The sequence below is a fragment of the Vitis riparia genome, chromosome 10 (assembly GCF_004353265.1).
Source record: "Vitis riparia cultivar Riparia Gloire de Montpellier isolate 1030 chromosome 10, EGFV_Vit.rip_1.0, whole genome shotgun sequence".
NCBI lineage: Eukaryota > Viridiplantae > Streptophyta > Magnoliopsida > Vitales > Vitaceae > Vitis > Vitis riparia.
In genome coordinates, this window is record NC_048440.1 from 20,355,862 (window position 1) to 20,370,096 (window position 14,235).

A 14,235-nucleotide genomic window follows, 5' to 3' on the forward strand; every position below is an offset into this window, starting at 1 on the left:
TAGGTCCTTCAATAAAGTGAACTCAGAGGGAGGATATAAACTAACAATCTGGTCGTTTTCCATGGAAGATATTAGATAAAGTAAGTCGAAGGTCTGTCCTCTATTGTTGTTGATTCCACATGGTATAGATAGATTTATTTGTTATAATTACCCATATGTATTACATAAAGATCAATCAAAAGCATGATTACATATGAAGCGTGGTTGCATTGACCACTATAGGGCTTCTGACGTAGTGTTCTCCATCTGACCATATGAGCCTTCCAAAAATATACCCACTTCCCTCACCATCTCTCTTGGCCTCCAGTGTCACCTTGAATGTTTTCTCTTCATTAATCTTTTCAAATTTCAGTCTTTCAGGTTCCACCTTCACCAATAGTCCACTAGGCACCTCAGTTCGAACCGTGTATGTAGCTGGAGTTCCAACATTCTTCAGGCTCCTAGTCACTGTTACCTTGCCTGAGAAACTGGGGACAGTAATTGAGGGGTAGTTTAAATCCAGAACGCTCATAGGATTTGGTGGGCATTCATATGGCTCGTCCACAAACCTTGACAGTTGGGTTGCATTATAGCCAATAGAGCACAGAAAGTTTAAGTAGTCAATGGTGGTCAAGTCATAGACCAAGCCTGGGTCCATTGCACGGTTAGGCCAGAGATGTCCTGCACCATAGTTGAGAGGGTTTGCCTCCTCAAGTGTACCATTTGCCATAGGTTGTCTCACATTATTTCTGGTTCTCGCTGGGATCCATATTGTAGTCAACATTAAGCAACAGTTGTTCATATTAACAATAATTAAAAAGCGCAAACTATATAATATGCAGCTCTGCTGAAATTTTAACATATGGTACTGACCGGTGGTCATGATTGCAGATCTTATGGCTGATGGACTCCAATGAGGGTGAATCTTTTTGAGAAGGCCTACAGTCCCAGAAACATGAGGGCATGACATTGAAGTACCAGATACGATGTTGAAGAGAACACGACGATCATCTGATTGAAGAAACGTAGGCCCCTTTGCTTCTATGTATGCAGCTAAAATGTTCACTCCGGGTGCGGTGATGTCAGGCTGTAGATTAACATCAGTATATTTGGTTCTTTACAATAATGTTAAGAAAATTAAGAAAATAGTTTTAACAACTCACACTTCTTGCCCCAAATTTTTTGGTATGATCCTTAGATAGTCTTGTTACTTGTTTCACTCAGCGGATAGTTGGTTTCATGCCAAACACCAAACCATGCTAAACACCAACTCTGGATGCTTGCAGGAGTAGAGTCTTTTAATGCAGGAGTGGAAGAATAAAGCTAAAATTAAACTCCTCTGAACTATTAGTTCATTTACTTGGGACTATAATTTGTAACCCACCTTGAGAATTCCTGGAGTGATCGTATTAGGACCCTGAGACGAAAAGGAAGCCATGATTGGTGCTGCTACTGTACCTACTTCAGTTGCTCCTCTGATGTAAGCCACTGGGTACCTGAATGAGAAAACAATAAAAAAATTTTCCTCAAACACTAGAATGGGCCATCTCAGAAATGGATTTTACATGGTATCAGGAAGCTAACAATCTGGAATTAAGCATTTAGAGACAGAAAGATCTTTACTTTGTAATGTGGATGTATAACAAAATGGCAAGACCATCAGCTGCAGAGACATATGAAGTGGGAACAAAGTGGGCCTGAGGAATCAATGTACTAGTGGACAGACGGTTAGCAAGAATCATCCCGATGCCACCTGCCTGAGCAACCACCCAGCTCTTCTGAACGATTTCATTGAGGCCAATCAGGCAGTATACTATCTTCCCTTTCACCTTCTCGGGGTCCAGGGATCCAACAAAGCAAAGTAGTCTACAACATTGAGAGAAAGCAAATACAGTAAGAGTTAGTCATACCTATATAGTGAGATGGAGGACTTGGTGATGAGAATTAACAAGATCAAGATTGAATTTGAATGGAGGATCAGTTTACTTACGCGTCTCTTGCAGAAGCATTAGGAGCTCTAGCATCTACAGAATATACCAGGGGATAAAACTTCGCAGCCGGTAAACTATTGGTATAGAAGCTCAGGCCCTGATTCAAAACAGTTGAATCAAGAAAAATATACTTAAGGATTTACGGACCATGAAAACTAAAAGAAATATGTTTTCCTAAACTGTTAGCCACCTTGAATTGCTCGTTATTGCCCAAAATGACATAAGAGGGAAAATCCCTATCAATTGTACTAGCTGCAACAGTTATAATCCATGGTGCCAAATTTTCAACACTCCCAGGCGTGGGGCCAGAATTCCCAGCTGAGCAGACAACAACAATTCCCTTCTTGACAGCTTGAAAAGATCCAATTGCGATGCTGTCCAAGAAATAATCACGAGGAGGACCTCCAAGTGAAACAGAGAGGACATCAACCCCATCATGTATGGCAGCATCAAAGGCAGCCAATATATCAGCATCATAGCAACTTGGCCAGCAAACCTTGTACGAGGCAACTCGAGCACTAGGAGATCCGCCCTTTGCAGTTCCATAGCCTGAACCCAAGAGGTTTGCTCCACCAACAAATCCACCACCAGCTGTGGACAGTGTATGCGTGCCATGCCCATTTGTATCTCTTGCAGTTTGGTAGGAAGAATCGAGCGGCCTCCCCAAGGCTGCTTCATACCCTTTGTTGAAGTACCTTGCTCCAATCAGCTTCCTAATCATTTAACATTCCATACACCAACCAAAAATACCTTTTGCTTAATTACACAAGAAAGTTTCTGTTTTCCCTTTTCATAATTACTCAAAATTTTTTTTTTTTGCATATAATGTTTCTTGTGGAGTTCACGTTGAGAGCATGTGAAGAGGGAAAACCTGTTGCACTTAACACCATCACTGGGCTCACAGTAACCTTTCCACTTGGATGATATTGGCTCCATTCCTTTGTCATTGAAGCTGTCCGATTCTGGCCAAACACCTACTCTCAACCACCATGGATTTAGAAAAACATTAGGAAAATGAAAAATAAGACCAAAGTTGATGAATAAGGGTGGATTAATGTCAAACTTGTGAGGAGGAAAATGATCAAGAGTCAAATTTTCTTTAACATAAAGTTATTTTAACCCTTTAATCACCTAAATAGCAGCCGAGAATCGATTAATATAAGCCACTAGTAATTACTAATGAATAAATATAACCCTATGCTAAATTTTTAATTCTATTTAAGTAATTGCTCAAGGTTGACCTACTACGTAATTAATTTCAATTTATATCAAATGTTAACTTCATTAGTGACCTAAAAGGGAATTGATTAATATCGATCACATCTCGAACTAAAGTATTTATTTCGTCTAGTTTGAAATCTCAACAATTAGCGCCAGATTAATCAGGCACCTATTTAAAATGGTTAAAATCTTGTTTACTAAGTCAAAATTCATCACAATTAGGATTGCAGCTAATATGATTAGGTGCCAGTTTAGTTAAGGAGTCCCCATCTCTACACTGTAAGCATGCAATAATCCTAGCTAGCTTATTGATTCCTGAAGCTTTTTCTGAAAGACAAGCCGAGAAATATTTCAAAACAGCAATGCTATTGAGTGAAGATATCTCATTGTAAGAGTCAATAAATTTATATACTTCACCAAATCTCAAAGCTATCTAGCAATCAAGATTACCAGTGTCAAGGTTCCCAATAATGATGTCTTCGCCAAATCTCGCCTTCACCCAGATAGAATTTGCAGGAATCTCTCCATTTCTCTCTAGTCCAAGGAACTCCCAGGACCTAGTCGTGTGCAGTTCATTTTTCTGGTTTAAGAAAACAGATAAAACTCCTGGCTGCTCTGCACTCAAACACAATATAGAAAGATTATAGTGCTTAAAGAGATCAAAGAATGGGAAGGAGAAGAATTATAAAGAATGTAAGAGTGTGTTTGACAATGATTCTTGTAAGGGTTTCTAGTATATCTATCACTTGAAATTTTTTACCTCTTAAGTATTAAAAATGTTAAAAATACTTCCTAAAATCACTGTCAAAAGTACTCAAGTATCTTTAGGTGCTGTTGTGTGCCAGTATAATACTTGAAAGCTCAGCTGCCTCTTCATCTTCCAGGACAGCAGCAAAACCATTTATGTAACTTGTGTAAGAGTAAAAAATTGCTTCTTGTGCCTTCTTCTTGCTGCAGCAACAAAAACAGTGGAAATTAAGCAACTAATATAGTAGCCAGTAGGATGGAATTAATAAGTACATTAATGCTTTATCACCTGCCCATGCAAGAACCCAAGAGATCATAATAGGAATCGGTTATTTTGCTGAAGTGCAATGAAGAAGTAGGTTCAACCCCATGTGAATGACTGCCTAGGTACACCACATAAGACTGCAGAATAAGGGGTACACAAAAATCAAGTAACATCACATGACATGAGGTTCTATACAAACAAGCTAAGATAGGTAGTTAGCCACTGAGAATTGAGGGAGGGAGAGAGAGAGAGAATAATGCTTGCCTGTTTGAGAGCCAGTGTTGGACATTGCATCACAGCGAAGACAATGAAAGAGAGAAAGACAAGAGAGTCTCTACTAATCCCCATCTAATCCCCTGTATCCTTGTGGTTAATTAGGACCTCTGCTATATGTTCTTCAAGTAAGAGAGTCTCAACTATCCCTTATAAAAGGTCTGCCTCCACAAATCATGGATAATTTATTAATTATTTTTATATATTTTTATCAAAGATGTATGATGGATAGGTAATATTAATCAATAAGAACCATCTGCAAATGATTGTCCACTTCTAGAAAATTTTACCCAGCACTATCTGATGTCCAAATTTGATTTCTTCCCAGATCCACCTAACTCTTCAAAGAAATTTACCTTAAATAATGATCATTGATTAAAGAAATATATTTATGTCAAGTGGGGTTTTGAAAGAGACCCTTGTGAATATGTATAACTAAACTAAAATCAGATAAAAGTTGCAAAATTTGAGAAAATGCATAATCAAGCAAATGAAGGAAAAGGTTTATTATAGAAGATACATGTTCATCATCTTTTTCACTCCATTATCTTTAAAAAATGTCATTACTATATAAGTCAGTTGGAGATTTCAGTTCATACATTTTTTCTTATGTTGTGGAACTGATAGATAGATCAGACAAGGTGTCCTAGAAGTAGAACTACACAGCAGACATGGTTGGTTTAGATATGTATATTGCCAAAATAGGTAGTCCTTACTCCTGGTCCCATTCTGCTTCATCAATGTCTTTGTTAGGCTCCTAGTCCAATTCTGCTTCATCAATGTGGTTGTTTCATGTCACCATCTCCAGTATTGGTACTTTTTAAATTGGCAATGTAATGAAAATCTTATATCAGGATCTTTAATATCTAGGATTCAGGCATCGCGGTATTACAGTTTTCTGGTAGACATAAGTTTATAAGCCCATTGTTTTCCATGGAAGATGTTAGATCAAAGGGAAGTTCAAGGTCTGTCTTTTTTATTAACTATGCTTCCACATGGTAAACATAGATTTATTTATGGTCCTTACACTTGATGTAACATAAAGTTCAATCAAAAGCATGGTTGTTGCATTGACCACTATAGGGCTTCTGACGTAGTGTTCTCCATCTGACCATATGAGCCTTCCAAAAACATACTCACTTCCCTCACCATCTCTCTTTGCCTCCAGTGTCACCTTGAATGTTTTCTCTTCATTAATCTTTTCAAATTTAAGCGTATTGGGTTCCACCTTCAACGATATTCCACTAGGCACCTCAGTTTGAACTGTGTATGTAGCTGGGGTTCCAACATTCTTCAGAGTCCGAGTCATTGTTACCTTGCCTGAGAGACTGGGGACGGTAATTGAGGGGTAGTTTAAATCCAAAAGGCTCATGGGCTTTGATGGGCATTAGCATGGCTTGTCTACAAACCTTGATAGTTGGGTTGCATTATAGCCAATAGAGCACAAAAAGTTCAAGTAGTCAGTGGTGGTCAAGTCATAGACCAAGCCAGGGTCCATTGCACGGTTAGGCGATAGATATCCTGCTCCATAGTTGAAGGGGTTTGCCTCTGAAAGTGTACCATTCGCCATAGGTTGTCTCAAATTACTTCTGGTTCTTGCTGGGATCCATATTGTAGTCAACGTCAAGCAACAGTTGTTCATGTAAATAATAACCTTTAAACAGCACAAACTTTATAAATAGCAACTCTACTGAAAGTTTGACATATAGCACTGACCGGTGGTCACAATTGCAGATCTTATGGCTGATGGACTCCAATGGGGGTGAATCTTTTTGAGAAGGCCTACAGTTCCAGCAACATGAGGACATGACATTGAAGTACCAGATCCGATGTTGAAGGGAACACGACGATCATCTGATTGAAGACCTGTAGGCCCATTTGCTTCTGTGTAAGCAGCTAAAATTCGCACTCCAGGTGCGGTGATGTCAGGCTGTAGATTATCATCAATATTGTTGGATCTTAAATTAATAGAAGAAAATTAAGAAAATGGTTTTAACAACCGACAGCCCTTGCCTCAGATATTGTGGTATGCTTCCTAACTAGTCTTGCCACTTTTTTCACTCAATAGACAGTTGGGGTTCATGTCAAAACCAACTCTTGATACTTGCAGGAGTTTTGTCTTCCAATGCAGGAGTGGAAAAAAAATACTAAAACTAAATCTCCTCTGAACAAGTAGGTTCATTTACATGGGACTATAATATGTAACCCACCTTGAGGATTTCTGGAGTGATTAGATTAGGGCCCTGAGACGAAAAAGTAGCCATGATTGGTGCTGGTACCGTACCCACTTCTGTTGCACCACTGATATAAGCCACAGGGTACCTGAATGAGAAAAAACAAAAATAAAAAATCCTCAAACACTAAAATGGGCCATCTCAGAAAATGAATTTAACATGGCATCAGGAAGCAAAGAACCTGGAATTAAGCATTTAGAGACAGAGAGAACATTACTTCGTAGTCTGGACGTATAACAAAATGGCAAGACCATCAGCTGCAGAGACGTGTGAAGTGGGAACAAAGTGGGCCTGAGCAATCAACGCAGTGGTGGTCAGATGGTTAGCAAGAATCATCCCAACGCCACCTGCCTGAGCAACCACCCAGCTCTTCTCTACAATTGCATTAAGACCAACCAGACAGTATACAATCTTCCCTTTCACCTTCTTTGGGTCCAGGGATCCAACAGAGCAAAGTTGTCTACAACACAGACAGAAAGCAAATGCAGCAAAAGCTAGTCAAACCTTCTCTACAAATTATGAATTGTTGCTATTTGATGATCCCCTTTTCTTAAAGTCCGAAGGCACAAAGAATCAACATGACCAGATGAGTCTTGACCACCTGATCCAGAGTGTAATTGGGAGTGAACCTAAGTTTGAAATAGCATGAAAGATAGTATGAAAATTGTAAAAATGGAGATAGAGCATAGGAAGAGCATTCAAAAGCCCAAGAAGGGGTTCAAATGCCTCCTCAAGATTCAAACATCTAATTGATTTTTAGTGATTCCTATTCCATTTTTTACTTTAAAATTAAAATCCATTTATGAAATGTTTTAAAGTGGGAAAACTCTCCATATTTGAGGTCTAGAGTTTTTCAAATATAAAAGGGCTTATTATGTTGAAAAACAAAAACCCTAAGAGAGCAATAATCATACCCCCAAAGCTTGAGCTTTTATCTCTCAAAACTTTCAAGTTTTTCTTAAAAGTACCATTCAACCATCAAAAGAGTGTGGACTCAAATTGCTTCAACCTTAATAAAGGTTTTAAGGGATAGTATTTTCTCTTATGGAGCAGGTGTTGTCTATTAAATAAATTTATAAACCATTTTTTTCGTATTTAGTAGATTATTTGTGGTGAAGAGTTTGCCTTATTGTTTTTACACATGATATATTGCTAAGTTGTTTTTCCACTTTATATCTTGTGTCATTGTGTGAGATTGATATTGCTTGTATATGCATGGGATTGATGTGTTTTCACAAATTAATTAATCCAAAAAAACAAATAAAAATTGATAATAGAGTTTGCACTTACAATTAATTGAAAGACCACCTAATCATCGATATCTAGGTAATTTCATATATCAAGACCAAGTTTCTTTTGGCCACTTTAATATCTAAACTATAGACCTCATCTATAAGATGATATTAGCTCATCGTTTATGAACTCATCGTTTTCCATGGATGATATTAGATCACAATAAAATCGAAGGTATGTTCTTTTTATTAATGGTGAGTAATTTATTTATGGTAATTACTCTTGAGATACTGCATACGGCTGAATAAAAACATGGTTACATATGGAAAGTGGTTGCATTGACCACTATAGGGCTTCCGACGAAGTGTTTTCCATCTGACCATATGAGCCTTCCGAAAACATACTCACCTCCCCCATCATCTCTCTTGGCCTCTATTGTCACCTTGAACATTTTCTCTTCATTTATCTTTTCAAATCTCAGTCTCTTAGGTTCCACCTTCACCGATATTCCACTAGGCGCCTTAATTCGAACCGTGTATGTAGCTGGAGTTCCAACATTCTTTAGGGTCCGAGTCACCGTTACCTTTCCTGAGAGACTCGGGACAGTTATTGAGGGGTAGTTTAAATCCCAAGGTCTCATGGGCTTTGATGGGCATTCGTATTTCTTGTCCACAAATGTTGAAAGTTGTGTTGTGTTATAGCCAATAGAGCACAGAAAGTTCAAGTAGTCAGTGATGGTTAAGTCATAGACCAAGCCTGGGTCCATTGCACGGTTAGGCGAGAGATGCCCTGCACCATAGTTGAAGGGGTTTCCCTCTGCTAGTGTGTCATTTGCTATAGGTTGTCTCAAATTACTTCTGGTTGTCGCTGGGATCCATATGGTAGTCAATGTTAACCAACAGTTGTTCATGTTAATAATAATCTTAAAACAGCATTACTGTATAACAAATGTCTGAATGCGGATCTGATGAAAATTTAACATATGGTACTGACCGGAGGTCATGATTGCAGATCTTATGGCTGATGGGCTCCAATTAGGGTGAATTTTTTTGAGAAGGCCTACAGCTCCAGAAACATGAGGGCATGACATTGAAGTACCAGATACGATGTTGAAGAGAACACGACGATCATCTGATTGGAGAAATGTAGGCCCCCTTGCTTCTGTGTAAGCAGCTATAATTTGCACCCCGGGTGCGGTGATGTCAGGCTGTAGATGGACATCAAATAATGTTGGATCTTACATTATTGTTAAGAAAATTAAGGAAACGGTTTTAGCAACTGACACTCCTTGCCTCAGATTTTGTGGCATGCTTGTGGTATGATCCTTAACTAGTCTAGGTACTTTTTTTCACTCAATGGACAGTTGGGTTTCATGTCAAACACCTACTGTTGATACTTGCGGGAGCTTAGTTTTCCAATAGGAGTGAAAGAAAAAAAAAATGCTCCACGGAACAATTAGTTCATTTACATAGAAGAAAGAAAACACCACCTTGAGGATTTCTGGAGTGATCGTATTAGGACCCTGAGACGAAAAGGAAGCCATGATTGGTGCTGTGACTGTACCCACTTCAGTTGCACCACTGATGTAAGCCACAGGGTATCTGAAAGTGAAGAAAAAAAGAATAAAAAATAAAAAATCCTCAAACACTAAGATGGGTCATCTCAGAAAATGGATATTACACGGTGTCAGGAAGTAAATAAGTTCTTTACTTCGTAGTGTGAATGTATAACAAAATGGCAAGACCATCAGCTGCAGAGACGCGTGAAGTGGGAACAAAGTGGGCTTGAGGAATCAAAGTAGTGGTAGTAAGATGGTTAGCAAGAATCATCCCAATGCCACCAGCCTGAGCAACCACCCAGCTCTTCTCAACATTAAGTGCATTGAGACCACTCGGATCAACCAGACAGTATACAATCTTTCCTTTCACCTTCTTTGGGTCCAGGGATCCAACTGAGCAAATTTGTCTACAACACAGACAGAAAGCAAATACAGCAACAGCTAGTCAAACCTGCTCTACAAATTATGGATTGGTGCTATTTGATGATCCCCAATTATCAAAATCCTTAGTTTTGTATTTTGTGCAGTTAAAAGGGCCAAGAAGGCTGTTATTACCAGTCCCTTTATGGTGGTAAGATATAGTTGGTTACCAAACAGGGTCTATCTGCATCAAACCAGAAGAATCCGGATGCGTCTAGAATGAGACCTAGGAGTTGGTGATGCCAAGTGACAAGATCAAGATGAAATTTTGATAGGTTGTCAGTTTACTTACGCGTCTCTTGCAGAAGCATTATCAGCTCTAGCATCTACAGAATATACCAGGGGATAAAACTTCTCGGCTGTTAAACTATTGGTTTTGAAGCTCAGGCCCTGATTCAAAACAAATCACAAAAGCTGAATCAAGAAGAATATGAATGTGGATATACAGACCATGAAAACTAAAAGAAATGTGTTTTCTTAAATTGGTAGAATTAATGGACCAACCTTGAATTGCTTGTTATTACCCAGCATGACATTAGAGGGAAATTCCCTATCAATTGTACTAGCTGCAACAGTCAGAATCCAGGGTGCCAAGTTTGTAACACTCCCAGGCGTTGGTCCAGAATTACCTGCTGAGCAGACAACAACAATTCCATTCTTGACAGCTTGAAATGATCCAATTGCGATGCTGTCCAAGAAATAATCACGAGGAGGGCCTCCAAGTGAAATAGAGAGAATGTCAACCCCATCATGTATGGCAGCATCAAAGGCAGCCAATATATCAGCATCATAGCAACCTTGCCAGCAAACCTTGTATGAAGCAACTCGAGCCTTAGGAGAGCCGCCCTTTGCAGTTCCATAGCCTGAACCCAAGAGGTTTGCTTCACCAACAAATCCACCACCAGCTGTGGACAGTGTATGCGTGCCATGCCCATATGTATCTCGTGCAGTTTGGTAGGAAGAATTGAGCAGCCTCCCCAAGGCTGCTTCATACCCTTTGTTGAAGTACCTCGCTCCAATCAGCTTCCTAATCGTTTAACATTCCATACACACCAACCAAAAATAAGAAACACCTTTGGCCTAATTATACAAGAAAGATTCTGCTTTCCCTTCCGCTTAATTACTCAAAAAAAAATTTGCATATAATGTTTCCTGTGGAGTTGAGGTTGAGAGCATGTGAAGAGGGAAAACCTGTTGCACTTGACACCATCATTGGGCTCACAGTAACCTTTCCACTTCGATGGAATTGGTCCCATTCCTTTGTCATTGAAGCTTTCTGATTCTGGCCAAACACCTACACTCAACCACCATGGATTTAGAAAACCATTAGGCCAAGGAAAAATAAAACCAAAGTTGGTTAATGAGGGTTGATTGATGACAAACTTATGAGAAGGCGAATGATGAAGAATCTGATTTCTTGACCAATGAAGTTAATTCAACTCAAAAATCACTTTACTAGGCAGCTGTGAATATATTAATATAAGCCACTAGTAATTAGTAATGAAATATACTGCCTAACTAAACTTTTAAGTCTTTTTAAGTAATTAATTTCATTTTATATCAAAGACTACAAGTTCAGTGGTATAAGCTACAGGGAAGTAGTTCATATTGATCATATCTCTTTGCAAGGAAACTAATTATTCATTTGGTCTACTTTGATTATTCAAGTCAATTAGCACCCAATTAATCCGGCACCTATGTAAAGTCCAAGAAATGATTAAAAATCTTGTTTACTAAGTCAAAAAACATAAAAACTAGGATTGCAGCTAATATGATTTGGTGCTAGTGTAGTTGAGGAGTGTCTTATCTATGCATTGTACGAATGCAGAAACACTAGCTTGCTTGTTGATTCCTCAAGCTTTTTCTGATAGGCAAGCCAAGAAATATTTCAAAAGATTAATGCTACTGAATATACATAACTCATTGAAAGAGAATTAACATTTTAAACTTCACCAAATCTCAAAGCTGGTTAGCAATCAAGATTACCAGTGTCTAGGTTTCCAATAATTATATCTTCCCCAAATCCTGCCTTCATCCAGATAGAATCTGCAGGAATCTCTCCATTTCTCTCTAGTCCAAGAAACTCCCAGGACCTAGTCGTTTGCATTTCATTTTTCTGGTTTAAGAAAACAGATACAACTCCTGGCCGCTCTGCATTCAAAACACAATATAGAAACGTTACTCACAGTGCTTTAAAAGATGGAACCATTGGAAGGAGATGACGCATAAAGAATGTATATCAATAGCTGCTGTTGTGTGTCAGCATAGTACTTGAGAGCTCAGCTGCCTCTTCGTCTTCCAGGACAGCAGCAAAACCATTTATGTAACGTGTGTAGGAGTAAAAAATTGCTTCTTGTGCCTTCTTCTTGCTGCAGCAAAAAAAAAAAAGAAAAAAAAGAAACAGAGTGGAAGTAAAGCAACTAATATAGTAGCCAGTAGTGTAGACTGATTAGTATATTTATGTTTATCACCTGCCCAAGCAAGAAACCAAAAGATCATGATGGGAATCAGTAATTCTGCTAAAGTCCAGTACAGAAGTAGGTTCAGCTCCATGTGAATGACTACCTAGGTACACCACATATGACTGTAGAAAAAGGGTACAACAAAATCATATTACACCACATGACATGAGGTTCTATAAAACAGGTTAACATGGGTAGTTAGCCACTTAGAGAATTGAGAGAGATAGAGAATAAGGCTTGCCCGTTTGAGAGCCAGCGTTGGATACTTCATCACAGTGAAGAGAATGAAAGAGAGAAGGAAAAGAGGACTCATAATCCCCATTTGATTCCTCTAGATCTCTGTGGTTAGAACCTCTGCTTTATGTTCTTCAAGTAAGAGGGTCTCTACTATCCCTTTTAAAGGATTTGCTACCTCAAATTGCATGGATAATTTATTTAATATATTTATATATTTTCATCAAATATATAATTGATAGGTGATAATTGTCAATAGGAAGCTTCTGCTACTGAACCAAGTACCCTTTGTTTTCTTCCAAGCTTAGCCTAACTCTGCTGGAAAATATGAAAGTCTTAATTAATCTTCATCGATCAAGTAAATATATTTATATTCATATCCCTATCTGCAGTGTAATCAATGACAAGGGGGGTTTTTGACACAGACCTTCACCAGTATGCTTGACTTAAAATAAGAGTTATGAAATCAGAGAGAATGGATGATTAAGCTAGTAAGGAAAAGGTATTACATTGATATATGTAATTGACAAGCATTCTTGGGGAGGCATGTTCATCATTTTCTTCACTCCATCCACCTTAAAAAAAAATGTCATTACTGATATAAATAAGTCAGATTTCAGTTCATACATTTTTCTACTGTTCTAGAACTGATAGCTAGAAAAACCGGCTCCAATTTATGCTATCAATATGGCTTTACCATGTGCAGGTGCACATGATTGAAGATGAAATGAAAGGCAATAGTAGAGGAAAATTTTGCCTAGAGTTGATTTATAAAGCATGGAAGACTAAGAAAATCTAGAAAACAGGAATATTCAGAACAAGTGGGAATTGAAATAACTTCTGGGATGACAATGGGGCCAGAAGACTCTTATAATGTCAATTCATGGAAAATCATAGATCATTACAAGAAAGAAAACGATATATCAAATTATACATTTTTGAAATATTTGGTTAAAAATAATGAAATAATCCTCATATTATGAATCTAACCATTCTCGTATTTTTTTTCTTGAAAAGTAATTCACCTTTGACACAAATGTCTTTTACCATTTCAAATATTTACATATAGGTTTTAAAAGAGATTGTTATTTTTATAAGAAAATAATGAAAACATTTTTGTCGAAATATGACCAAAAAATGGGTAGAGGTTAAATTTAAAAAATTGGGTTTTCAAAAACCCTTTTAATCAAATAACCCTAGATTTTTTAAGCTTTTCTTTAACCCAAAAAATTTCTCCAAATTGTTTCAATCAATCACATATATCTGACTAAGCTCCATGTTGGAATATTAAATGAATGCTCTTACTAGTCAAAAACTCATGGTTTAAGAGGTAGACATTTTTGTCTACGCTCCCTTTTAAATAGACAAGTTCACTGTATACACCTCCAAAGTCATCAATTATTGAAAGTTCAAAACAATCTAGTTCCCATCTAGCTTAAATGTTGATAGAAAAACGGAATATTAATAAATTGAATCAAGCCAATGAGTTCTTCCAAAAATTTTATTAGCCCCACTAGTTGTTATGTCAATGTCTCACATGGGTCTAGTCTTTGATCCGTCAATTTTTATGAATTACAAAATTTGAATTTCAACTATTAAATGATATTGCCAATTCTTG

At 37.9% G+C, this 14,235-nt stretch overlaps 3 protein-coding genes across 3 annotated transcripts; all 3 read right to left on the minus strand.

Moving 5' to 3' along the window:
- Positions 1-96: 96 nt before the first annotated feature.
- On the minus strand, positions 97-4,572 carry LOC117923714 (subtilisin-like protease SBT5.4). The gene is made up of 11 exons (XM_034842139.1): positions 4,468-4,572; positions 4,228-4,340; positions 4,045-4,142; positions 3,642-3,806; positions 2,842-2,944; positions 2,161-2,683; positions 1,970-2,067; positions 1,603-1,845; positions 1,364-1,475; positions 853-1,066; positions 97-738 (listed from the first exon to the last, which is right to left on the minus strand). Exons 1-11 carry the CDS (start codon positions 4,549-4,551, stop codon positions 188-190), a joined length of 2,304 nt encoding a protein of 767 aa, XP_034698030.1. The 5' UTR covers positions 4,552-4,572; the 3' UTR covers positions 97-187.
- Positions 4,573-5,455: 883 nt separating this feature from the next.
- LOC117923203 (subtilisin-like protease SBT5.4) lies at positions 5,456-8,100 on the minus strand. Its single transcript, XM_034841430.1, has 6 exons — positions 8,096-8,100; positions 6,928-7,170; positions 6,687-6,798; positions 6,193-6,406; positions 5,886-6,024; positions 5,456-5,804 (listed from the first exon to the last, which is right to left on the minus strand). Exons 1-6 carry the CDS (start codon positions 8,098-8,100, stop codon positions 5,456-5,458), a joined length of 1,062 nt encoding a protein of 353 aa, XP_034697321.1.
- A 55-nt stretch (positions 8,101-8,155) lies between these two features.
- Positions 8,156-12,799, minus strand: LOC117923713 (subtilisin-like protease SBT5.3). Its single transcript, XM_034842138.1, has 11 exons — positions 12,625-12,799; positions 12,393-12,505; positions 12,193-12,290; positions 11,908-12,072; positions 11,113-11,215; positions 10,426-10,948; positions 10,214-10,311; positions 9,654-9,908; positions 9,433-9,544; positions 8,937-9,150; positions 8,156-8,810 (listed from the first exon to the last, which is right to left on the minus strand). The coding sequence occupies exons 1-11, from the start codon at positions 12,703-12,705 to the stop codon at positions 8,260-8,262; spliced, it is 2,313 nt and encodes a 770-aa protein (XP_034698029.1). The 5' UTR covers positions 12,706-12,799; the 3' UTR covers positions 8,156-8,259.
- Positions 12,800-14,235: the final 1,436 nt, after the last annotated feature.